At 34.5% G+C, this 27,882-nt stretch overlaps 2 protein-coding genes across 2 annotated transcripts; both read left to right on the top strand.

Moving 5' to 3' along the window:
• Window positions 1-6,688: 6,688 nt before the first annotated feature.
• On the top strand, window positions 6,689-11,897 carry LOC101264368 (poly(A)-specific ribonuclease PARN-like). The gene is made up of 8 exons (XM_004247215.5): window positions 6,689-7,173; window positions 7,710-7,840; window positions 8,368-8,556; window positions 8,623-8,735; window positions 8,985-9,098; window positions 9,183-9,297; window positions 9,389-9,604; window positions 10,736-11,897. Exons 1-8 carry the CDS (start codon window positions 6,839-6,841, stop codon window positions 11,380-11,382), a joined length of 1,860 nt encoding a protein of 619 aa, XP_004247263.1. The 5' UTR covers window positions 6,689-6,838; the 3' UTR covers window positions 11,383-11,897.
• An 8,800-nt stretch (window positions 11,898-20,697) lies between these two features.
• Window positions 20,698-21,761, top strand: LOC138338517 (uncharacterized). Its single transcript, XM_069289485.1, has 2 exons — window positions 20,698-21,222; window positions 21,366-21,761. The coding sequence occupies exons 1-2, from the start codon at window positions 20,698-20,700 to the stop codon at window positions 21,759-21,761; spliced, it is 921 nt and encodes a 306-aa protein (XP_069145586.1).
• Window positions 21,762-27,882: the final 6,121 nt, after the last annotated feature.

Raw genomic sequence — 27,882 nt, 5'->3', positions numbered from 1 at the left:
ACAAATAAGTCATCTGTTGGAAGAAATCAAAATAGTCTACTGATTTGATTTCTTCCAACATATGAACTTGTCTGTTGCGATAAATGAATTATCTACTGTAACATATGTCTTATCTGTTGCAACATATAAGCTATTTGTTGGAAGAAATAAAAAAAATTCTTGTTATTGATTTGATTTCTTCCAATATATGACTCATCTGTTACAACAAATAGGACATCTATTAAAAATAACATAAGAATAAAATATTTTTCACAACTCTAAAATATTTATTACCAATACTATCTACAACACCAATAAAATTAAAAACACTAAAAACAAAACACAAGCTATTTTATCAATTAAACAATATCAATCTCATGTGTTTATCAATATACTAAGAACACCAACAAAATGAAGATTTGATGCAAAGAGAGGATAACCATAAAAAAATTTGGGAATACATTTGAAAATAAAATTGATCAAAGAGGACTTTTCGCAAGATCAAATTTCTTTCTCACATTTCAAATTGCTAATGAATACATAAAGAGAAGACAACTTAAGTTGTTGTTGTTATTTTTTAAAGGAAAAGAGATCAAACTTCTTTATCACATTTGAAACTACTAACGAATACATAAAAGAAGATAACTCAAGTTCTTCTGTTTCTTTATAACTAAAAAGGAAAAGAAAGTTTGATCCTGATTATAATGTTATGAGAACCTTGTAGACATTGCTGCTTAAATTCAATTGTGCAGAATTTCTAAATTATACTATTGAAAAACTCATTGCCCCATGACAAACTCTTCTAATTTTCCTCCAATGGCAACATAATTATTTGTAGGTTAGAGCAACAAATCGTATATTATCCAATAGTTCAATTTGGTTAAAAAAATTTAAGCATTTCAACTTAGCCCAAGTATAGAAAACAATCTTAGAAAGACTTTATCCTGTACTTGTTGCTTTGGTCCAAAAATATTATAGTCAAAGGGACCTTAATCAATAGATCTAAGAGTTTATAAGTAAATAAGAAAAAAAATCCTTCTCTTTGCATGAATTGATAAAAGTAAAACCACGTGAACTCTAGAAAAGTGATCTTAGAACTATTCTTGGATGCAATAAATTATTTATGATGTCTTCATTATGTTTTCTTTTCTTCATTCTTTCCAACAAAAGAATACCAACAATACCAATTGGTTCATACAACAACACAAACAACAACAACAAAAAGTCAATATATCAACAATTGTTTGAGAAATACAAATCATAAATATGTCTATAAAAAACTCAACAATCACAATAACTATTACTATTACAGAATAATGTTGGAGAACAAAAAAAAATAATCACATTTTTTTTAATTTTTTGAGATCAACAACAACAACAAATTAAGATTTTCTCCCCCAGATTTGTCTTTCTTTTCAAGCATTCTGCTAGCGTATAAATAAAAAGAGAAGACAATTTAAGTTCATCTTTTACTTGTAACTAAAAAATTCTATTTTTTTTTCAAAAATAAAATTTTTTTACCTGCAAATGCTTGAAACTGAGGCAGTTGTCGAAAGTTGAAAATTTAAGATTTGAAAGTTAAAAAGTTGTCAAAAGTCGATTAGAAGCGATGACAGAAGATATTTAAGAAAAAGAAGAGAGAAAAAACAATGAAAAAGAGAAGTTAAAGAAAGTGAAGAAAAGTTTAGATTGTTTTGTATTTAAAAATTTGCTACTTTGTATTTTTAAAGAGAAGTTTTAAATGCTAATTGAGTCTCAATTAACTTGATCAAATAATTAAACGGTTCAACTCTTTTTTGGTCAAAATAGTCACCAAAATTTAAATAGAGACTTAAGATATCTTGTGTTCAATTTTCTCGGGACTTTTAAAAAAAAGTGACTGTAAGGTTTCAAAATAAATTGGCGGTGACATAAGTCTTAAGTATTGAGATGTAGGTGAAAAAAATGTGATTAATGATTAATGATTGTGGAGTTGCACTCAAGTTTATAAGTTGACAGTTTGGTCCATTAAATTAAATGAAGGGTAAAAGGATAAATTGACTAAAACCTAATTTAACCAATTTCGGTGGAAATTAAAATTGGAGGAAGCAACCAGCAAGCTTTACAAAAAAGGGGAAATAAAATATATTCCCCCACCTCTCATCGTATTCTTCTTCTTCCTCCTCTTCTTCATCTTCTTCGTTCCTGCTTGCTTGCTTGTTTTTCTTTCCGTTCTCTTTATCTTTTTCTACTTCTTTTCGTACATTATTGTTTGGCTGCTAGTCCTTGAACTTTCTTCTTTTCTTCTTCTTGAATCAGATTTAACTAATTTAATTAATGGACCAGATTTTGTTTGCTATCAATTGAAATTACTTCTTAAATGATTAAGGTTACACACCATTGTTTTGATATGTAAAATTAATAGTTTTTCGAAATCATTCATCATCTAAGCACCTGCAATTTTTTCAATAATTTGCTTTCGCGTTTCCAACAGATTGTTATATGTTGCAACAATTGACTATTGGAACAAATTATAGTCATATGTAGCAACAAAAAGGTTATTTCAATAGCAACATAATAGACATATGTTGCAACATATAATTTACACAAGCTGCAACATATAAGGTAGACATGTGACAACATATGACTTACATATCGCAACTGACATGATAGTTATATAATACCCTTGTAAATCATTGTTTCAAGTGTTATATCATATTTTTATTGCTTAATTATGGTTCAAAGTACTAAAATTTTGTCTAATTTAACATTTTTGCATTCATAAATCGCTCAATTTATCGATTAAGTCATCTTTAAAGTGACATAAGTGATAACATATGCACATTTTGTTGGGAAAATTGCAACAGAAATGTTATATGTGGCAACATATGTATATCATAAAATGATCTTTTGGGGGCTAATTAAATTTAATTGTCACCTAATTCAACATGTAACACTAATATATAGTCCTATAACATGTCTAAGTACAATATTATGGTCGAATACAACAACCTTCATCAATTCTATCAATTATTTTTACAAAGATTGTCATACCACTAGTTCATCTTACAATGACCCAGTAACTACATAAAATAGTTATATAACACCCTTATAAATCGTTGTTTAAAATGTTATAACATATTTTCATTGCATAATTATGGTTTAAAGTACAAAAATTTGGTCAAATTCGACATTTTTCCATTATAAATTGCTCAATTTATAGATTAATTCATCATTGAAATGACATATGTAACAACATATGCACGTTCTGTTGGAAAATTTGCAACAGAAATATTATATGTGGCAACATATGTATATCATAAAATGATTTTTGACAGGTTAATTCAATTAAGTTGTCACCTAATTCAACATGTAACACCATTACATAGTCTTACAACATGTCTAAGTACAAAACTATAGTTTAATATAATAACCTTCCTCAATTCTATCAATTATTTTTTACAAAGATTATCATATCACTAGTTTATCATACAATGAGCAAGTAACTTCATATGATAGTTATATAACACCCTTGTAAATCGTTGTTCCAATGTTATATATTTTTATTACTTAACTATGGTCCAACTTACTAAAATTTGATCCAATTTGACATTTTTCCGTTCTTAAATCTTTTTATTTATCGATTAACCCATTCTTGAAGTGACATATGTGGCAACATATGCATGTCCTGTTGGGAAAATGTAACAGACATGTCATATGTGGCAACAAATGTATATCATAAAATGGTCCTTTTGGGGTTAATTTAATTTAACTGTCACCTAATTCAACATGTAAAACTAATATATAGTCCTACAATATGTCTAAGTACAATATTATGGTCTAATACAACAACCTTCATCAATTCTATCAATTATTTTTACAAAGATTATCATACCACTAGTTCATCATACAATGACCAAGTAACTACATATAATAGTTATCTAACACCCTTATAAATCGTTGTTTCAAATGTTATAACATATTTTCATTGCATAATTATGATTTAAACTACTAAAATTTGGTCAAATTCGACATTTTCCATTCTAAATTGCTCAATTTACTGATTCATTCATCATTGAAATGACATATGTAACACCATATGCACGTTCTGTTGGAAAAATTGCAACAGAAATATCATATGTGACAACATATGTATATCATAAAATGATTTTTGAGAGATTAATTCAATTAAATTGTCACCTAAATCAACACGTAACACCAATATATAGTCTTACAACATGTCTAAGTACAAAACTATAGTCTAATATAATAACCTTCCTCAATTCTATCAATTATTTTTACAAAGATTATTATATCACTAGTTCATCATACAATGAGCAAGTAACTTCATATGATAGTTATATAACACCCTTGTAAATCGTTGTTCCAAGTGTTATAGTATATTTTTATTACTTAACTATGGTCCAACATACTAAAATTTGATCCAATTTGACATTTTTCCATTCTTAAATCTTTTAATTTATCGATTAACCCATTCTTGAAGTGACATATGTGGCAACATATGCACGTCCTGTTGGAAAAATTGCAACAGACATGTCGTATGTGGCAACATATGTATATCATAAAATGATTCTTTTGCGGTTAAATCAATTAAATTGTCACCTAATTCAACATGTAACACTAATGTATAGTCATACAACATGTCTAAACATAAAAATATGGTCTTATATAATAACTTTCAACAATTTTGTCAATTATTTTTACAAAGACTATCATATCACTAGTTCATCATACAATGACCAAGTAACTTCATATGATGGTTATATAACACCGATGTAAATTGTTGTTCTAAATGTTCTAACAAATTTTTATTGTATAACTATGGTTCAAAGTACTAAAATTTAATTCAATTTGATATTTTTTCATTCCTAAATCGCTCAATTATCGATTAAGTCCATCTTGAAGTGACATATGCGACAACATATGCACGTTTTGTTGAAAAAATTGCAACAGACATGTCATATGTGACAACATGTACATCTTAAAATGTATTTTTTTTAAAGATAATATTTCAAAAGGAATAATAACCCAACCATCCTAGAAACAAATAAGTGATAAAAACCATTAAAAAAGTCCCGATTTAATACCAATAACTATTTATATTTTATCTTAGAAGATATCAACGATAAACTAGAAATGATGAGGGGCAACGATGCTTTGTTGTAGAAGAAAATTGCAACTTATTACAACTGATGTTGTAGAAAACATAGCAACAATTTGAACTGTAAAGAAATAATGGAACGAGAGGAAGGAAACAGAGAAAAAAATGAAAATTAGTAAAAATAAATTAAATTTGAAATATGAAACGAAACGACCTTTTATAAAGGAGAAGAGAGAGAGAAAATGAAGGGACAATTGTTTTAGACATTTTTTATTTTAATTTTGTAATTTTTTTTGACAATTCATAGTGTGACATCTGTTGCCACATATATCATTTCTGTTGAGGTATATGCAAATAATTTTATATTTTTTTTACGAAAAAGGTTATATATAATGCCACAGACACCACATTGGTAACAATGAAATGTTGACACATATCTCCTTTATGTGAATATGTTATCATATATCTTCTTTCTGTGACATATATTGCCATATATCTTACATCTACGACATTGTTGCCACATATCTTCTTTCTGTGACATATGTTACCACATATCTTCTTTCTGTAACATATGTTGTCACATATATCCTTTCTGTTGGGGCACATGTAGATAATTATGTGGTGTTTTTTACAACATAGGTTATATATGTTGCCACATACACCACATTTCTTCTTTTACATCATAATTTACATTTGTTTCAACAAAAATATCATTAATATTATCAGTAAAAATAAGCACTTCACCAATTGTTTTACACAACTTAAGAACAAAAAAAAGTAATTCACAATGGTATAATAACCATCAATCTAATCAATCGTGAAAATTGTTGCTTCACATCACAATTGACGACTTCGACTTTTTGTCTCTCTTTCGCTTTCTTTTTCAATTTGTCCTTCTCCTTCTCCTTCTTGCTCTCCTTGCCTTTTGAGTTTGAGTGTGATACAGAGCTGTAGTTATTATTTTTTTCTTTCACTAATTATAGATAGTGATTGAAAATAAATTTTTTCAATCTCCTACACTTCAAATATTTGTGGACAACTGAACAAAACTATATTTCTTAAATCATATGAATAAAATGGTCATAAAAAGAACAACAAAAACAACAAAAAACGAATTTACACTGAATGTTAACATTACATATACATTTTATCAAATTATGACTTTTTGGATTTGTTAATTTTCTTTCTAAAATAATAAATAATAGGTACCATTACACTATTATTCATTTTTCACATCTATAGAACGATTTATTCTTCATTAACCCAAGAAAAAAGTTTAGTATTGGTCCAAAATTATAAAATCTTTCGAAGAAAATGACTTACCAATTTTAAGTCAAACACAATCACGACCGGAGATGAGAAGGAAGATAAAATAATGGGGAAGAATATTTGTTTTGATAGTCAAATTTTCAGATTTTCTAAAGAATAAGAAAAAGAGAAGAGAGAATATTGAGAGAAGAAAAAGAGAAAATTCTATTCTCATTTTTAAAAAAAAGAATGGTGTGAATAGAATTATAAAAATTTAAAAAATAAAATACTTTTTTATATTTTATAAAAAATTAAAAGATTTTAAAAATATTAATTTGATCTGAAATTTACTTAATTAAGTGTCACCGAAAACCAAACCAAGTTATTTGACACGTTTCATTTAATTTTCTCAATTTTTCTCCCATAACTGGCCTGGTGGCGGACAACTGCGGTATCTGTCCTGCCGTTTCCCGGAAAAGTCACACACTGTAGGTGTATATTCGTGTTTCAATGATACAGAGGCGGTTGTTTTGCTCGATGATATCGAATACCGTTGTCCAATCAAACCCTGGACATAGCCAGAGCAAATGGAATGTAAAGCAAGTTACAAAATCCAACTTCTCAGCGGCATTAGAAGAGATACGCAATTGCATTTCCGACTCTGATTTCATTGCAATCTCATTGAAGAATACCGGAGCGTACTCTGCACCCTGGCAACGTATTATGCCTATTGACACCGCCCGCACCGCCTATCTCAAAGCCAAATACGCCGCCGAACGGTTTCAGGTCCTTCAGTTTGCCGTTTGCCCCTTTTCCATAAAGGGTTCCAAGCTCATCGTGCACCCGTGCGTCACCTTCAACACACTCATATAATTCTCTATTTTGTTTAAATTTAATTTCAATTCTCAAGATTGTGTTGTCTATTAATTTCAACTAATGCTCTGTTCAATCACAAGAATTTGGGATAGATGTTTAGATGGTTTAAAATTGTAAATCAAAATGCTATTCGTTTGGCTCAAGTGTGTGAAGTATCTATTGAAGAAGTACCTAGTTTTACGGATGTTTTTTTGGTTCTTTTCTTTCATTTTCTAACTCTGGTTTAGGATTATGTTGTAGAACCTATTACTCAATTGGTTAGTGCATTCGGCAGGACGACAGGGTTGGTTCTAATTTTTTAATTGTCAAATATGTTTCAAATGCTCAAATTCTTAATGAAAATGTGGTGTCCACTCTTTGTTGTGTTAGTTTGGTGCTGACTTAAGTGGCAATTTCAGATGAAGGATTAGTTGCTATATTTCTAACTTCTCAGTTTAAGAATCATTTGGTCTGAGAAAGGGAAACATGAAACATGAATGACTAGTGTTTTGTGCTTTTTGTGCAGATATAACTTTCATTTGTTCCCTCGCGATGAGTTAAAAATAGGGATGCCTTCTTATAGTTTCTCTTGTCAATCATCATACTTGACCTCTATGTCTCAAGAAGGTTTTGATTTCAATGCCTGCATATATGATGGTAAGCTGTGCTAGACTGGTTTGAAAAACTCGTGACTGACATGTTTCTGTTATTTATTTCGATGGTTAATCTATTATAAGTATCCTCAAGTTACCGGCCAAAAACAAATGTTCAGTGGCTTTTACAATGACTAAAGAATCTTTACCCAACATCTGTTATTGGAATATAAATATTTATTGCAGGCAAAATCTCTCTAGTTGCTGCTCCAGCTGCCTCATTCTCTATGTAATCATGAACAAAGAACAAGTAGCAGATGCGAATAATGAAAGGAAATAAATTGGCTCAAGTTCTAGGATCGAAGTGCCTTGAAACATAATTCTTCCACCTCAATCATTTTATTTTGAATCTTAGCAGTTTTATTTGACAGCTGGGATTTTTTTACTTTTTATTTCACAAAAAAACAGTTCTATTTTTACTCTTTTTCTATAGTAGAAGCTATTTTTTACTCTTGCGTACCTTTAGCTGGTTGAGTAGCTTTTGCCTGAAAGCCGAAGTAACCTTCCTGCGCCCTACTCTTGTTCTGACAGGCATATCATATTTATCCAAATCACAAGAATCAGCCGCAGTAGATAGAATTGGAAATGCATCACCTATAAGCTGTACAGTTCAAACTCCATCAGGATATACAGTTGCTGATTCTGTATTTGCACAAAGGATCAAATCTCGAGTTAAGAATTGGATAACTGCTTGCAAAGACACAAACAAGAAGCCTGAAGGTGAGCATAATTGTCTTTGTCAATTCAACTCTTTGCTCTCTTTTTTATACCCATGACATCTTGCAGATGCTCTAATCAGTTCCTTGAGAAAAATTGTCTCGGGAGATGAAGTATATGGATCCAGACCTTGCTTGAGCATAGATGTCTGCAGTGAACGCCAAGTACGCCTTGTGATGGAGGTGTCTATCTTGTCTTTCTTACCTTTTGAATTGTTGTCTTGAAATTACACACACACAAAAAAAAAAAACAGAAGCTAAAGATCTGTGTATGATAGCATACAATGTTCCAAATTTGACTATGTCCTGCAGAATGATGCTTATAGAATTCAATTGTTGTCAATGTTGAAGGTCCTGTATATCCATTACATGGAATAAAAAATCACTTCATTTGTTCTATCTGATGCTAATTGAAATTTTCTGTTGGGTCAGACACTGAAAGATTTTGTTGACGTCATACCTTTACTAAACCCAGCAATGGGAGGAACAATAAGGCCTGTTCGAGTTGTTTTGACAAGTTCAGAAGAAGACAGGATTCTTTTACAGGTAATAAACTAGCTTACGAACTTTGGTGTAACTGCTTGTTGATGATTGTCTTCTCCTTCCTTGAATATTGCTTTGTACTCACAGAAGCAACTTCAAAATGAGGAGGAGGAGCATAATAAGCGCCTCCGTGGCTTTCGAGAGGTGATCGATTTGATTTCCGCTTCTCAGAAACCTGTAGTTGCCCACAACTCTCTTAATGGTCAATCTCTTTATGGAAATTTTTTGCTCATGTTAGAATGTGGTGACCATGCTTGTTATGTTATTTAAATATTTTGCATTTTATTTGGCAGATTTTACTTTCATTCATTCCAAGTTCTTAGCTCCATTGCCATCAACGCTGGAAGAATTCAGAAGTTCATTATGTTTGGTCTTCCCCAATGTACTTGATGTCAACCATCTTATGAACGAAATCAACCCTCAGACAAAAGTTAACAATTTGCCTGCATGTATTTCATATTTGAAACAACGGTTTTTTGCCCCTATTGATATAGAGATACCTAACCAAGGTAAGTACACCTGATATCATGAGGCACATGTTAGATAACGTATTTCCAGCTTCCGTTACAATGTAATTATGCTTAATAACTTGGGGGTCGTTTGGTTGCCGATCATAGAGGAGTTATCCATCTATTAAAACTAGCATAAGTTTACACTCCTTCCGTTTCAATTTGTTATCCTATTTTGACTTGACATGGAGTTTAAAAAAAGTAAAAAAGTGTGGTTTTAAATTAAAGATGTGTCAAATGTATTAAATTGCCCTTAAATCTTGGGGTCTTAAACATGTCATGTGGAAAGTTGGAACAAAAGATTTGCCAAAATAGAAAAGAGTCATTCTTTTTTAAACGGACTAAAAAAGAAAATAAGAGAAGCAAATTAAAATGGTGGGAGTAATAGTATATCGTTTGGTTACGAAAACAGGGCAAAATAATCTTCACATAAAGTCCAGCATAAGTTACAATGTAAGGATGGTGTCTTTCTTTTCCACATAAAACATACCACTGCTAATACAGGTGTGGTTCATATTTTTCTTTTCCACATACCTAATGCATTGCATAATATATGAGGGATTCTTTGTATTATTTATTTAGGGTAGAGTATAGAATAACTAGCATATGAATAATCGAATCCTGCATAACTATATTAACATGATTAATCCTTGCATTACCAATACCTACAGAATTTATCCCTGCGCAACTCAAAGGAGATACCAAACGCTCCCTTGCAACATGTGGCCTGTTGTGAACTGGCAATATCCCTGTGAAGGAAGTTTTTCATCTTGATATTTGACTGCAACACTTCTGTGTTTACTACCTACTTCATCCCCCAATTTTTAGATCTTTTAATTTTGTTGCTGGCCAAGAAAAAGAATTATATATTGCCGACTGGACTACATATATTTTTTTTCGAGTCAAGAGTTTTTCAGATACAATCTCTCTACCCAACAAAGGTAGGGGTAAGGTCTGCGTACATCCTATTCTCATCAAACTCCACTTGTGGGAATTCTCCCCGGACCTCACTTGGGGATTACATGGCTATGTTGTACTGGACTAAATTTTTTCTGGCTTTGCAGGCAAATTTTGATTGATTTCTCTTATAATTGCTTAAATTAATTCTAACTGGTGTGAAATTAATAACAGCTGAGGTGAATGAAGTGAAGACTCTTGGACATGATGCTGTGAAGATAAGCCAATTGTTCGCAAAGCTGTGCTCCATATTGAAAATTGCTCCAAGAACTCCTGAAGCTGCTGAGGGCCATTTTCCTGATGCAATTGAATGCTACAGAAACTCGTACAACCCTTGCTTTACCAGCTCTCATGGTTCCGCTGATGAAGATGTTAGTGTGAGGACTGATAATACTAGAAAGATCAGTTGTAAAAATCTAGTTTTCCTATGGGGATTCAGGGGTATGACATCTGCAGGGAAGCTGAAGAGCCTCCTATGTGGTTCACATGACGTTTTCCATGACTTTGATGTTAGGATGGTGGATAAAAGTTGTGCAGTGGTTGCTTTCAGGAATCCTGGTTTTGCGGAAGTCCTGTTTCAGCTAATGGACTCTGGAGGAATTTGCACTAAGACCCTGAAGGAGATGCTGGCAGATGGCCTGACAGCTGCAGGTTATGATACCTACCAGAAAGTCTGTGAGTTGGGTCTGTGGGAAGCAGATTTAGCAAGTTCCATGGAAAAGGCTTTGGGAGAAATTGAGAGCTTCTCAGAAGCACAGTCGAAAGAGCTGTCAGGGATGTGTTGGAACAATGATGAAATGATTAACCTGGATGACCTTTAAGATGCTTCATAAAGTTGAATCATATCTACCATTACCAAAGCCAAGACTGACTGATTTTGGTATGCCGGCTTTCATCATATATGTTTTGTTGATTGTCCTAGTTGCTGCCATTGAGGATGTATGCAGGAAAGAAATTGATAGTTGATGCATCAAATGGAGAGTGCTTTTCAGTGGCTATCATGGCAAACTAAGCCATTGTATATAAGTTGACATGTTCTCTTGGATTTATGGCATTTGCTTCTTAAGGCAATTACGTTTTTGTTGACAAGGAGAGGCGTCTGTATTTTTTGGACAAGGAGATCAGAGGATAGCTGGTTTCCGGAGGATTCTAAAGTAGAGTGCCATTATTTGGTGTCTCGAAACGGAAAGAGAAAATTTTTGATATGGTCACTTGGCACTTAGCTAAGGGTAGTAAATTCTTGACCCCTAATATTGTTACCATGTTTCCAAGAAATTGGTTCACCCTCATTCTTGTATCATGAACTTTTGTGCTAAGGTGAGGTTGCTTTGAAGAATTGAATGTTTGTACTAACTCCACCCTTAAATTATGCTCCTAATTCAATGGCAAATATGGACTGTGCATTAATCCAACCATTTAGGAATACTATCATATTGTCAAGTGTGTTCTAATTGCATATCATCTTATGTCAAGAGGGGACATGTAACATTTTGTAGCTGTCTTTTCTTTGGTAACAGTAAAATTATATGGGTCAAATATATATTTACCAGGACTCTCTTGTTTTACAAATTTATGTGATAATATATTGAAATTTTTTATTGTCCACAAAACTTTGACGGAAAAGGGTTAAATTTGGCACCTTTCTTCTTTCTTAAAATGATGACTTAATCTTTTTTTTTAAAAAATAAAGCTAAGATTTAATGAAAAAAATTATTTAAATTGATTGAGTGATTTTTGAGTTATAATACAAAATTGACAGGTATTTTAAGATAATTATCTTTAATCAAGTGATTTTTGGATTATAAAGCAAAGTTAAGTGATTTTATTGAACTGCTCATAGTTAAGTTAAGTGATCTTTTGAAATATTCCCTCTCAAATCTTTTCACTGGGTTATTTTTTTTTAATTTCTTTTCACTGGGTTATTTTTTTTTAATTTGTTGAAGTTCTTCCAATGTAAAATTTCACTGGCTGAAGTTGGCAAATCTTATTTTCTAATTTTGAAGGTTGTTTGAGCTATTTTTGCAACAAAAGGAAAACTTTCCAATTTTTTGGTAAAAAATTCTAAATACAATTTTTTAGAATAGCTCGAACAATCGAAACAAACGTCTAAAAAAGTTGAAATCTAAGTTTGCAATTGAATAAAAACTCTAAAACAAACGTTATATTAAGCAATAGTTATGTTACTTGCATCATGTCTCACTTGATGTCTATATCTAGAACCATCAATATGGGCTAAGCCTGTTGGGTCGGTCTGGCCTAGCCCAGAATTTAATAGGATTGAGCTACGATTTTTGGAGCATATTTGAGAAAAGAACTTTTTAGCCCGGCCTGAATAAACTTGTTGATTTGTGGGGCTTGAGAAATATCGGTAGGGCCAGCCGTGGGCCAATAAAAATTAACTAAAAAATATAATATATTATTAAAATTTAAAATTAAACAGAATACAAATTTAAAACAATTAGGTTAATAGTTCTATTTAGATATTTATACCTTTACTTGAAAAAAACCTTAATAATATTACAAAGATAATTTTATTTGTGGATTTGATTAAAAAGTAGTAACATTAACATCATGTAATATTGGTTTGTCGATATTTATGATAATATTTTTAAATTATAATTTATAATTTAATTTAATAATTCTAAATATAATCTAATTTTAAAATAAAGTGGGCTGGCCCGGCAAGCCTGTAGCCCACGTATTTGTGGGCTGGGCCGTCCGTTTTATGGCCCACACCAGAAATGGACTAGCCCGCTTGACCCGTAAAATGTTGAAACATGTATGGGTTAGCCCCGATGAGGTGGGCTAGCCCATATTGGCAACGCTATCTCTATCCTATTAGTTGTCATAAGCTTATCATTCTATTGTGGCAAAGCATTAAACATTGTTTAATATTTGTTATACAAAAAATAAGTAATTTTGAGCCTTGAAAGTATGATATTATTCAGTTTTTTATCAGGACTTTAGACTCTGACTAAGCACACTATGTGATACTTGAGAAGTCGCTCACACTTTGTGCTATGTCATGTTAGTCTCATCACACTTAATAATTCTAAAAAAATGATAGGTAAGAAAGAGGAGAGATTTACCAAAGAAATTTTTTATATTATTTAAGACTTGAATAATTTTTTTGTCGAGTTACAAATGAGTGCCCCTTTATGTACTAGTCTCTTTGGAACTAACGTGCAATAATATTTGTGTGGATGTCCTTCATATTTATAAGATAAATCTTTCTCTAGACCTTTCTACAACGTTATAAGGTTCTAAAAACTTCTCTAACAAATTCATAGGGATGTAGAATCTTCCAAAGAAAATCTTTATTGTTTTCTAGAACCTTTCCTATAAGCGTTAGCCTTCTTATGCACATAAACTTCCCACATAGAAAAAATTGCCTTTGATGACGCCTACATAGCATGATAACATCGGTGACCCCTTAAACTTGACACAAAATTTCACTTAGACATCTCATGTGGGTGATGTTCATTTTAGACACCTCATATAAGGTCTCGTTGTGTCATTTTAACACTTTTTGCTTACATAACTTAGTGAGTGTAATACACTTGTTGAGCGCGCGTGAAAAACCTATTTAGTCAATTTTTTAATTATTTTTTTCTTCTTCTTTCCTATTTTCAGCCGCCATTTTTTTAAAAATCTTAAATATCCAATATGGTGAAAAAAACAAAAACAGTAAAATGATGAAAAATGATGGAAACTATTTTAGGAATTTAGGGATAGGATCATTTCAAGATTAAATATTAAATTATTCATGAGATTCTTTCTTGAAAGAATTTAATATTTAAAGATGAATAAGTTTAATTTTTGGTGAATACCTGCTAATTAGGGTAGAAAAAAGAAAAAAAATATTTGAAAAAGACACTAATAAAAAAGAAAGAGTATGTAGCTACACCAGAAGTTTTAACAAAAAATATGGAGGTATTTGGAGAAGACAATGGGTGGGGAAGTGGGTATGTGCAGATTTTTCTTTAAATGAGTAGGGTTATTTGGAGAAGCCGGGGGGGGGGGGGGCAGGTGTTTTGTAAATGGGTATGGGTTTTTGGAGAAGACAATTGGGGGGGGGGGAGGTTCATGTGGAATTTTATTGATTTCATTTGTTTTAAGAAAATTATTTGGGCCAAAATTCTTGTGTCATTGAGTCATTGATACTTTATATTTATACTCAAAATTCATTATCTACAAATTATTTTTGATAAATGTCATAATTTATTTCGTCACTTTACACGTCATTCACGAGTGTAACACACACCTCATATATTTTTGTTGATTGGCAAAAGAGTGTCAAAATGACACAATGAATTCCTACATGAGGTGTCTAAAATGAACATCGCCCACTTGAAGTGCCTAAGTGAAATTTCGTGCTAACTTTAAGGGGACACCAATGGTTTAGGGCATATCATTATGAGTCGTAACATTCTTCCCTAGATAATATTGCAACGATTGTAAGGTTATGATGCTACTTGAACACTTTAATCTTATTCTTACATTATCAAAAGTCATCATATTAGTCCAATATGATTTTTTCATGTATATTCCCCTTTTAGGGGATTAGGATCATAGTTGTGGACTTGTTCCTTATTTTTATTTGGCCCCTATTCAAATCATTCTTGTGTTTGTGATATAACTTAAGTATGCTTGTCATGGAAGCTATAATAAATCTTGAAAAGTGATGACATTCAAAGTATGTACAAGATTTTTCCCATCATGGAAAGAATCTTAAACGACCAGTCCTATTTATGAATTAAATTTTGTTGCATGTCTCATAGTGTCTTGAACTGTCTCGGGCTATAAACTAAACCATGATCATATCCCCAACTTGGTAGTTTATGGGTACCTCGTATGGCACAAAAATTTCTTCATCTGCCTAATTGCCTTTCTAAGTAGAACTTAGAAGTATCAAGTTGATCCATTTATCATTTGTCCATATGATAATCGTTTATACTATATTTGTCGAACATTATAAATAGTAAATGTGGAGATTGTGGTTATTGGCCAGTAAATAGATCAAACCATTTATGCCTCATGGAATCACTCTTCTATGTGTTATAAGAGAAATAAGCTATGTCAAATAGTCATTCTCAATCCTTCTAATACACTTTCACATAATGTACAATGCTTCAAGTAGCACTCCAATAAGTCATTGATCTACTTTGTTTGTCAATGAGTATATCAATGGAAGTTAGTGAGAAAGTGCAGCGCCGTTCCAAGCAAGTTGAATAACTCTTTCCAATTTCTAATAAAATGACGATCTCTATTACTAGTGATATGCCTTAACAAATCCTAATACTTTACCATATTCTTAACGAATAATTGTCACGACCCAAAAATGGACGTGATGACACTTGTCTATTCCCAACAAGATAAGTTAGCCATAAACCCAACAAAACTAAAAAAAATTAGGGTTGGTCAGATAGGGGATTTAGGAGAATGAATCGAAAGTGAGTAATTTATCTTAAAAGCTTTATATAGGGCTTAGGGTAGAAGCAAAACAATATAGTATTGGATTAAAACAATTAGGAAAAGACCCAAAACCCTGTAAAAATAACTGCCAGACTCGATTTATAGTTTCGATCATTGGATCGTGAAACTTTTGACGATCTGTACTAGTCAACCGTAGACCAAGTATTGGGACGATGAAATCACATATGTTTTGACGGAACACTTCTACTGCTCATAGGTCAACCTACATCCATAGACACCAACTGTAGAAATCAATTTTGACCTTCAAAATTCCACTAAGTTTGTGATCCACCTAGGAGACCTATTAACGACTTGTACAAAGAATGATGGACCGTCCTAGTGAGCCATAAAAAGGGTAATGAGACTTAATCTTAGAAAATTATTTTCCCACTTCCTAGGGTTTCCATCTACGCCCCTCAGAAGCTTTTACGGTCTATAGATGGGACCCATAGACTCAACCTGCAACCCATTTTTTTCTTTCTTTTCCAAACTCCGAGGTGTTACAATATCTCCACTTGAGAATATTCGTTCTCGAATGGCACTCAAGTCATCATATGGAGGGTAGGGAAGAAGAAGTAACATCCATACATGAATGCAACTTCATCACAATGCACAATATCAAGGAGGAACATCAACTCCAAGCTCAAACATATTGAAAACATCATTTCATAGATATACATGCAATCGTAGTCAAATGTACATAATCATGAAGAAATCATTTAAGTAAACTCATTTTTCTTAAAATTCAAGTTTTCATGAGTATGCATGCACGAGGAAACATGAGAACAACTAAGACACATGAAGCCAACAGGATGAACCGTGAACAACTAAATACCTTTAGCTAGAATAAAATCAAAGGTAAATAGTATGGGGATAACAGGACATCATATCGACATCAGCCTCGAAAGTAGCACCCTTAACCCTTTTGATTCCTCCATGACACTTCCATGGATACAATTTCTGTAATACCTTGACGTGTCGAAAAACCTAACATAGGTGTCATAAAAAATAAGTACTGTTATTAAGTCCATTTTAATGAATATAGGTGATTTAATATGTTTAAGAACCAAAACGTCCAAGAACATCCATGACGTCCGTGTAGTTGGTTCAAAGAGGTGTTAGTGTGCCTTAGCCTATTTGACTAACTTTTAAGAGTCGAAAATGTACGAAAATTGGTGGAAGGGTAGATAATAGGGTTTTAAGTTGTTTCATGGTTGAAATTTTTGGGTACGACTCCCTAAGGACCAAACAAGGGCCCTTGAGGAGGACCCTTGTGTTTGTAGAAACAGGGCATGGACAGTGGGCATCGACGTGGCCACTTATGGTCCATGTGTGGATTGAAGGGTCGTCGATGCCACCGTCGCACCATACTTAGGCAAGTTGAGGAAGGAATCCTTCTGCACAATCTCTGAACTCATCAACAGAGTGCAGGGCGGAGGGGTGAGGGACCGTCGACTCACACACGGCCCATCGTTTGGGGTCTCGTCTGTGAGGGTCAAACTTCCTGCACAATTTAAGTTAGTTTCATTTAATTAGTTAGGGGGTTAGGTTATTAATTAGGGTTTTAAGGAAGTCTAATTGAGTTGATTAAGTCCCAATATAAATACCCCCAACCCTCATTAATCAAAAGACAATTCACAAATAAACTCTCTTCCTTCTCTCTACTTGAACTCATCATTGAAGACTAGCAAGGATTAGGGTTTGGGGGATGGAAAGGGACGAATTCACCATCAAATTGTTGTTAATCGTTAAGGTATGAGATCTAATTCACCTTTGAAACTCTTTCCTAAAAGGGTTCCTTCAAAATGGATTTTAAAAGTTGAGCTTTCTTATGGGTTTCATCCAATTACGAAATTGAAGTTATGAATTGAGTTATTGGTGATTTATTTAGGTTATATTAAATAGAGTAACATTTAATTTAAATTTTTTTATGGTAATTGTTGATGGCTTGGTCTAAATTTAAGAGCATGATCCTCAATCCGTAACCCTAGGTTGTGATCTTGACCTATATTGTATTGTAATCATTCAATTTATTTGGTTGTTGATTAGATTACTATCCCATGGTGTTATTATGATTAAGTTAAGATGAATTATAGGCCTATAATTCTAGTTTTTTAGATGTGATTTAGGTTATGAATTGTAATGCGAAATTAGCATATGTATCTTGTCTTAGGTTATGATCTAGTGTTGAATTGTGTTATAGAGATGCAATTTGCCTTGTTATCTAATTGGTTATCATTTTGTGTGATGATGTTACTCCCCAAATTGGGTTGAGTTATGGGTTGATGGTAAGACCTTGATGATGAACTATAAGGAAGACTTGGTAAGTCTTAAAATCTCAAACTCTACTTCTAATTGTGATTAATTGTGGTTAAGTCATGATATTATATTGGAGTATGCCTCATATTCGGATTTGTAGGATGGTATGATGTTAAATTGAAATGTATTGACTATGTTGTGAGGTTTATTAAGGTGTATATGATATAAGGATGGTGAAAACTATCAATGTGCGTTGATATGCTATGAAATGCTAATGTGTTAACCTCACTTATACAAATTATGATGAAAGGACTTATACTTATAAAATTCTTATTGAGATATTGATGATGATGATTATATAAGGGGTAGACCCTATAACCTAAACTAAGCTATGATTGTTAATTAAAGTCTTAAAGACATTTCAATAAAGGGACTTATCTTAGCACCGAGTGAACTTGACAATGGGAGGTCATGACTTCCCAAAGAGGAAGATTCACCATATAGTTCTATATGAGATGTTGTCTTCCCAGAGAGGAATACTCATCCAATTGATTTCCATGAGAGGAGGTCCAACTACCAAGTGTTATCAAGAGGGAATATACTATCTCTTAGTTCTTGAACTATGTTGCCCCAATAGGAAGACTAGCTAGTGGATCCAGCTAGAAAGTTACTTTTGTGTCTGGTCCATCGGTGTAAGGTTGTACAACACCGGATTCCACACTTAGATCATGTGGTCTATGTCGATTAATACAAGTGTTCCGTGAAGTAAAATAAAGTAATGGATTATAAACTAACTAAGGTGACTTTAGAGGTTCAACTTAGCCTAGGTAGGGGTATGGGACTCTACCTATGCCTTGCACTAGTTGACTTTGATGGAAGTTTTAGGAAGTTGATATTATGTAAGCATATGATACTGATGTTTCTGATGATAATATGTTGATGCTACAATGTAAATGTCTATATATGATGATGATTTTCCTCTTGATATATGTAGTTGGACTATATTGTTAAAAGTTGGACATTGGTTATGTTTTCTTGTTAAGTTTGCTTGGTTGGGCAAGGTTATGGGGCTTTGCTTGGTCATTGCACTTGTTGACTTGATAAGGATTCGTGAGTAGTTGTCTTTCTTATTATGATATGATTAACTCTAATTCATTGTTGTGATATTGTTCCTTGATGATAGGGTTGTAGAAAATGGTGGTTTCAAGTATGTTGGGATAAGTATTACTAGTTGAGATAGTAAGCATGTTTGGTTGGTTGATATGACTTATTTGGCTTTGCACTAGGTTCTTAAAGGGGTAAAAAGGCATGTTTTGACTAAAAGTCCCTTTTTAGCATGTTTTGTTTGTATATGTGCATAAGGTCTCATACTTAGTACATGTGGAGTACTAACCCCATTTTCTTTTGTTTTCCAAAACATTTTAGGTTACGGTTGTTGAAGAGTTTGGAAGGCGACATTGTTGAAGGCTTAGATTATTCCTTTCATTCAAGTAGTGTAGGTCCTCCACTTCTGAGGGAAATTCCATCATCTAGCTTACAGACTTGTTATGAGCTTACAAACTCTTTCATTTGTTTCTAATTCAGTTGAGTACTATACTTTTGTATGACCTATATGTAGTCTTGTTGGATTGATGTAAGGGCTATGCCCATATTGTGATGATTGTTTAGATGGTACGAGATGAGACAATTGTTGAAACATTTTTATATTTTATATAATTGTATGTGAAAGTCAAGTAGAAGGCTATGTACCCTTCCTATACGAAGGGTCTATGTATACTCGATATGAATATAAATTATGTGTATGTAGAGGTCTATGTAAACCTCCAAGTAGTGATGATGAAAGTTGTAAGTTTTTTTGCATTCTTAGTCCTTGAAAAGGACGACGACGCCGGTTACTAGGGGGTAAACCCGTATGTGACAAACTTGGTATCAGAGAATGAGGTTGAATATCGTTGAGTTATGTCTCTCTCTCTATCACGTCTATGTAGGTTTGTATTCATGATTGTGAAGCGTGACACACTTATGATTACGAACCTATATGGTTCTTAGGAATCACTCTCTTTCTTGAATACTTATTGTGTGATTTTGCATTTAATTCTAATGTTGTGCTTATAGGAAGAATGAACACTTGAAGGAATGCAGCTTGAAAACATGAAGAGGAAATTGCTAATGCGGGAGCTCCTCCCCGTGGTGAGCAAGTTACTCCACTTGAAGAAGATGCTAATGTGGAGCAAGCACCGTCCAATCCTCCTTTTTTGATTGGTGAGAATATAAGGACCACTCTTCTTCAAATGTCCCAAGCTATTACCACTCAAGCACAAGCGGCCACGAATCAAGCCGAAGCTATGAAAGCTTAAGCAAACTGAGAGGTCATGCCCTGTCCTCATTAACAAGTCACTACTATGGCTTCCCGTCTAAGGGACTTCACTCGAATGAACCCTCCTACTTTCTATGGGTCTAAGGTTGATGAAGAACCCAAAGAATTCATCGATGAGTTCTCTAAAATACTTTTGGCTATGGGGTTGTCCACAAGTGAGAAGGCGGAGTTGTCCACTTATCAACTCAAGGACGTGGTGCAAGCATGGTATGTTCAATGGAGGGGTAATAGGCCATTGAGGGGTGGTCCACTGACTTGGGATATCTTAAATGTGGATTTCCTAGATCCGTTACTTCCTAGAGAGATTAGTGAGGAAAAAGTGGTGGAGTTCATCAATCTTCGCCAAGGAGGAAGAGTGTCCATGAGTACTCTTTGGAATTCATTAAATTGTCCAAATATGCTCCTTCTTTGGTCTCTGATTCTAGAGACTGAATGGGGCCGTTTTGTTATGGGGGTGTCGGAGGACTTACAAGAGGAGTGCCATTCGGCCATGCTACATGACAACATGAACATTTCCCGCCATATGGTTCATGCAAGAAGGGTTGAGGAGGTAAGGGCTAAGAGAAAAAAGTAGAGATGCTAAAAGAGAAAAATCATTTGATGGAGGTTCTTAAAAGAATAGGCTTGAAATACAAGACAATCCTAGATTTAAGAAATGAGTTTCAAATCAAGTCCCTTCCAAATTCTCAAAAGCTAGGGGATATAGGGTGTCTAACACTAAATTCAAGAGGGGAAAAGGTACTAAATCCTACTAGTGCCAAGTGTGGAAAGGGTCATCTTGGTGAGTGCTTGGTAAGAACTAGAAATTACTTTAGTTGTGGCAAGAGTGGTTACAAGATGAGAGATTGTCTAAATTTGAACAGTCAAGATAAGGGTAGTGGTCAAGCTCAAGCAAGTGGTTCTAGTGATGCTCCAAAGAAGAACCGCTTCTATGCTCTCCACTCTAGAGGTGAGCAAGAGACTTCTCCCGACGTGGTGACTAGTATGTTGAAAGTCTTCTCTATTGATGTATATGGCTTACTTGATCCCGACAGTACTTTATCATTTGTTACACCTATAGTAGCTAAAAAGTTTGATATTTTTACCTGATATTTTGCATGAACCTTTTATAGTATCTACTTCGGTGGGTGATTCGGTTTTTGCAAAAAGAGTATAGAAATTATCCAATAATGTTGCCCAATAGAGTTTCGTGTGTTGATCTAGTAGAACTTGATATGCTTGACTTGGATGTTATATTGAGTATGGATTGGTTGCATGCATGTTTTGGCTCCATTGAATGTAGGACAAGAGTGGTGAAGTTTAGCTTCCCAAATGAACCCGTTGTTGAGTGGAAGGGGGAAATTCTATTCCTAGAGGTCATATTTTTTCTTGTCTAAAAGCATGCAAATGATCTCAAAGGGTTGTCTATATCAGATAGTAAGAGTCCAAGATTTAGACTTCGAAATTCCTCCATTGAGTCTGTACCCATAGTGAGTGAGTTTCCGAAGGTCTTTCCTAATGACCTTTACGGTATTCCACCCGAACAGGAAACTGACTTTGGCATTGATTTTCTACCGAATACAAATCCCATATCAATTCCTCCTTATTGGATGGCTCCGGCCGAATTAAAGGAGTTGAAGTCTCAACTCAAGGATTTACTAGATAAGGGTTTTATAAGGCCTAGTATTTCTCCGCGGGTGCTCCGGTTTTGTTTGTTAAGAAGAAAGATGGGTCCTTGAGAATATCTAATTACCGCCAACTCAACAAGGTCACCATTAAGAATAAGTACCCTCTGCCTATGATCGTCGACTTGTTTGATCAACTCCAAGGGGCTAGTTGCTTTTCACAAATTAACTTGAAATCGGGGCATGACCAACTTAGGGTGAGAGGTGAGGATGTACCAAAGACGACCTTTCGAACTAGGTATGGGCACTATGAATTCTTTGTCATGTCTTTCGGTCTCACTAATGCTCCGACGACGTTTATGGATCTAATGAATAGAGTTTTTTAAAATTACCTAGATTGATTTGTCATTGTATTCGTTGATGATATATTGGTATATTCTAAGAATGAGGGTGATCATATGTTTCATTTGAGGGTCGTATTGCAAACCCTTGAGGAACAACAATTGTTTGCCAAATATAGAAAGTGTGAGTTTTGGTTGAGGTTGGCTACGTTTCTTGGGCACATCATATCTAGTGAGGGAGTTGAGATAGACCCAAGAAAAATGGAGGTAGTGAAAAATTGGCCTAGACCATTGACTCCGACTAACATTAGGATTTTCTTGAGTCTAGGGGGTTATTATCGGAGGTTCGTAGGTTGTTTTGCGTCTATTGCATTTCCTTTGACTACTTTGACCCAAAAGAGTAAGAAGTTTGAGTGGTCGGAGGCATGTGAGAAAAGTTTTCAATTATTAAAAGATAGGCTCTCTTTTGCTCCGGTGTTAACTTTACCGGAGGGTATAAAGGGTTTTGTTGTGTATTGTGACGTATCCCGAGTGGGTTTGGGGTGTGTTCTTCTACAACACGGCAAGGTGATAGCCTATGCCTCTAGGAAACTTAAGGTACATGAGAGAAACTATCCCGCTCATGACCTTGAGTTAGCGGCCGTGGTGTTTGGTTTGAAATTTGGAGGCATTACTTGAATGGGGTTCATGTTGATGTATATACCGACCATAAGAGTCTCCATTATGTTTTTACCCAAAAGGAGTTGAATCTCCGACAAACAAGGTGGCTAGAGTTGTTGAATTATTATGTTATGAGTGTTTATCACCCCGGCAAGGCTAATGTAGTTGCAGATGCCCTAAGTTGTATGACTATGGGTAGTGTATCCCATCATGATGAATCCAAGAAGGATCTATCAAGGGAAGTTCATAGGTTGGCTACATTGGGGTGAGGTTTGAAAGCTCTCCGGAGGGAGGTGCTGTAGTTCATCATAACCCCGAGTTATCTCTAGTGGTTGAGGTGAAGTCTAAACAACACCTTGATCTAGCATCAATGGATTTGAAAGAATCGATTCTCGGCAAGTTGAATGAATGATTATTCTTAGGGGGGGGGGATGGTCTGATAAGGTACCAAGAGATATTGTGTGTTCCCGATGTAGATGGGTTGAGGGATCGGATCCTAGAAGAAGCACATGGTTCCCGCCACTCAATTCAACTGGGTTTGACAAAAATGTACCATGACCTAAGGGAGATATATCGGTGGGAAAGTCAAAAAAGGGACATAACAAAGTTTGTCCCTAAGTGTCCAAATTGCCAATAAGTAAAGGCCGAACAACAAAAGCTGGGTGTGCTTACTACAAGAGATCCAAATTCCTACTTGGAAGTGGAAAGCCATCAATATGGACTTTGTAGTAGGTTTACCTCGGACTCAAAAGTCATATGATTCCATATGGGTGGTTGTGGATTGATTGACTAAGTCCGCTTGCTTTATTCCTGTCAAGTCTACGTATTCGACGGAGGATTATGCAAGAATCTTCATAGATGAGATTGTGTGCTGCCATGACATTCCATTATCTGTTATATCGGATCGGGGTGCACAATTCACATCTAGATTTTAGAGGTCCTTCCAAAAAGGGTTTGGTATTACGGTGAAGTTGAGCACCACTTTTCATCCCCAAACGGATGGTCAAGCATAGCGTTAGATACGAACCCTTGAATATATTCTTATGGCGTGCATTATTGATTTTAAAGGGAATTGGGATAAACATTTACCTTTGGTGGAGTTTGCCTATAATAGTTTTCATTCATCCATTTCCATGGCTCTTTATGAAGCCTTGTACGGTAGGAAGTGTAGGTCTTCTATTGGATGGTTTGAAGTGGGTGAGCCACTGCTTCGTGGTCCTGATTTAATTTATAAGACTTTGGAAAAGGTTCATATCATAAGGAACCGGTTGCAAACGGCCTATAGTCGGCAAAAGTCTTATGCCGATCATAGGAGAAGAGATTTGGAGTTTGAAGAAGGTGATAAGGTGTATTTGAAAATTTCACCAATGAAAGAGGTGGTTAGATTTGGCAAGAAAGGGAAGTTGAGTCCTCATTATGTGGGTCCCTATGAAATCTTGCAAAGGGTTGGTAAGGCTGCCTTTGAATTGAAACTTCCTAGTGAATAGACTTTGGTTCATCCGGTTTTCCCTGTTTCTATGTTGAATGTATCGGTGGTCCCGAGTCCATTCTTCCTATTGAGGGTCTTGGTGTCAAGGATAACCTCTCTTATGAGGAAGTCCTAATTCAAATTATTGATAGACAAGTCAAGAAGTTGAGGAATAAATAAGTGGTTTTCGTAAAGGTGTAATGGAAGAATCATCTAGTTGAGGGTGCACCATGGGAGGCAGAGGCCGACATGAAGTTCCGTTACCCTCTTCTTTTTGAGAATTAAGGTTAGTCATTCTTTTTAATAATATAAGTATGACTAGTATTTAGGGTTTCTTGATTTTTGGGTGATGTTTTGCAAATTATGCATTTTTGAAAACTTTACAGTGAAGTTACTGCAATATTTCTTTTGAAAACTTGAAATTTTGCTTTTTGCTTGTTTTGAATTATGTTGTGTATTTTGATATGGTGAGTCTTTATGAAATGATATGTAGAATGTTGTTAAGTCAAACTTTATGCTAATTTTCTCATGCAAATGTATGTTGAGATCATGTGTGTTGTAAGTAGGAAATACCTCATCATGATGTCATTTGAGCCTTATGTGTAGTAATATGAGTTTTGATATTTGACTTGTTGAATGACATGGTTTATGTGGATTTGATGTGGTTGATTGGTTGGACTACTAGTATTGAGTCTACGATTTTCCTTCAAAAGAGTTTTGGTGTCATTCGGGGATGAATGCTCCTAAAAGTCAGAGGGATAATGTAACACCTTGAAAATCCAAGACGTGTCGAAAAACCTAACATAGGTGTCATAAAGATTAAGTACTGTTTTTAAGTCCATATTAATGAATATAGGTCATTTAGGAATTTTAAGAGACAAAACGTCCAAGAACGTCCATGACGTCCAGGAAGTTGGTGAAACGCTCAAACTTACCTCTCAAATGAGAAGTAAAGCGGTCGTGTCAAGTAAATAGCCCAACTAGTGAGGTTGGGATCGTTCCCACGAGGAAAATAGTCTGGACTTAACCTCAACCTATTATTACTATCGTTTCGTCAATAACTTCCTTGGAAAGTAAAAATATAAAAAGGGGGGGGGGGGTTCTATCTCTAAATAAGTGAAAATAAACAACGAACTTGAAAGAGACACTTAACAGCTTTTAATGTTGGGTTTTAATCAATTAATCAAAGTAACTAGGGTTTACGTGTTCCCCACAGGTTCATAACTTGATAACTCTAACTATAACAATTCTTTCCTAGCATCTTGCATGCAAAGTAATAAGTTATGTATTTCTAAATCCTTGGTCCGGCATCTAGAAAGTCTCACTCTGCACCTTGGTCCGGCTACGTGCGTTGCTATCCTAACCCTTATCCTTACCTTATATTAAGCACCGTATTCGATATTTGACTAAGTTATTACCTCGTACCAATCAATACCAACCTATTAGATAGTATGCACTAAATCTATGTTAATAATTCTTTTCCTATTATCTACCTCCTTGGTCCGGAAAGTAGCATTAAGGCGAGTTCTAACGTTGACCATCCGTTAAAAAGACTTCTAAACGAAAGAATTATTAATACATGCAAGACACTATTCTAGAATTGTTCTTTTAATTAGGGTTTATCTCATTATTTGCCTATGGTTCCCACAACCCTAGTTATGGAGTTTAGTTACTCATAGCCATAAACACAATATTCAAATATATTAAATAAGAATTTATGTACTTACTTCAATGAGAAAGAATAAAGTCCAAAAATTTGCTTGATTAATCACAAAAAATCACTTGTAAGAATCTCCAAATCAAAACACTAATACACAGAGTCTAATAATATGATGTCTAATCTAGCAGAGTCTAACCTAAAAAATGAGGTTTTTCGAACTATTTATAAAACATAAAAACCTAATTAAGCAAGGATTCTAATTACTGGAAATCTGCCAAAACGCGGCTGGGTTGACGGACCTCGCGACGGACCGTCGTGTTCACAAAGGACCGTCATGGACTCCGTCGTCCCATACTTAGAAATTTCTTCTGCTTCTCTCTTCATTCCCCTCAACGGCAAGTATGACGGACCGTTATAGGCACAACGGTCCGTCGAGGGTCTTCGTTTCAAAACACTTCAACTCTTGGAATCTGGGTACTGGATCACTTCTCTGAACTTCACGACGAACCTGCAGGACGGACCGTTGTAGCCACGACGGACCATCACAAGCTACGTAACCCCACACTTGGTCAGACTTCCCCATCTTCCTTTAGCAGCTTCTCTACGCTGCCACTTACGGACCGTCACAAGCACGACGGACCGTCATCAGCTCCGTAGGTGGTCTCTTCTGCATTTCTTCACTCAAAATCTCCGCATTCAACTATGGACAGATTTCCTGCAAAACAAAGAGAAACTCATATAAAAACTATCACAAAAAGACTTTCGGACACACTAAACTTAAGAAAAAAGTATTAATTATACCGTGAATTCGTTGTTTGTCCTCAAGCGACGCACTATGACTCACTACACAATGTTTGTACAATAGTATTCATGTTTTATCCTTTGCAATCATTTGGCTATCAATCCCGATTAATCTCATCAAATCTATGCATGCTATCACTATTAGGCTTGAATTTTGTGGGATTAGAACATGACACAGACTCACCATGCACTAACACTTATCCTCTTTAATTTCTCACCGAGGTGCTAACAATTCCGGTATTGCAACTAGTGTCCTTACTTCAAAACAAAATCCTCATTTTTCACACAATGATTTCAGTTTGAGTATAAGGATTACTTTTCAACACTCGCTCTCAGAACAAAGTCACACACATTCATACCTATTGCCATAAGCTTGCCCTTATTTTCACTGCCTTAAGTTCGCTATACAACCCTTAGGATCACGATAGGACTTTCTTAGCTTGTAACATAGGCTCAGAGTCAGGTAGGGTATATTTAGGTATACTTTAGTGACTTTTTTCCCTCCTTGACATATCGGCTAAACCTTCCACTTTCGATCACTTCATCTCGCCCAATTTCCCCCATTCTTTCACCTTGCTATTTTCCCTTCTTTCTTCATTTGTGTAAGTGACTCTTTTCCTTTTTTTCTCTCTTTTTTTTTTTTCTTTTTTTTTCAATGAGTTTTTGAGTCACTTTA

Source organism: Solanum lycopersicum, chromosome 9, assembly GCF_036512215.1.
Source record: "Solanum lycopersicum chromosome 9, SLM_r2.1".
Classification (NCBI taxonomy): domain Eukaryota; kingdom Viridiplantae; phylum Streptophyta; class Magnoliopsida; order Solanales; family Solanaceae; genus Solanum; species Solanum lycopersicum.
The sequence above is the reverse complement of the archived record's forward strand: the minus strand, read 5'-3'. Positions and strand labels throughout refer to the sequence as shown.

Bases quoted from the DNA above. Each gene is read 5' to 3' on its own strand.
- LOC101264368 (XM_004247215.5), top strand. From the start codon at position 6,839: ATGATACAGAGGCGGTTGTTTTGCTCGATGATATCGAATACCGTTGTC. The intron at 7,174-7,709 runs GTGCGTCACCTT...CTTTTTGTGCAG, and splicing joins TCCAAGCTCATCGTGCACCC to ATATAACTTTCATTTGTTCC. The intron at 9,605-10,735 runs GTAAGTACACCT...AATTAATAACAG, and splicing joins TATAGAGATACCTAACCAAG to CTGAGGTGAATGAAGTGAAG.
- LOC138338517 (XM_069289485.1), top strand. From the start codon at position 20,698: ATGGCTTCCCGTCTAAGGGACTTCACTCGAATGAACCCTCCTACTTTC. The intron at 21,223-21,365 runs GTAAGGGCTAAG...AATTCTCAAAAG, and splicing joins ATGCAAGAAGGGTTGAGGAG to CTAGGGGATATAGGGTGTCT.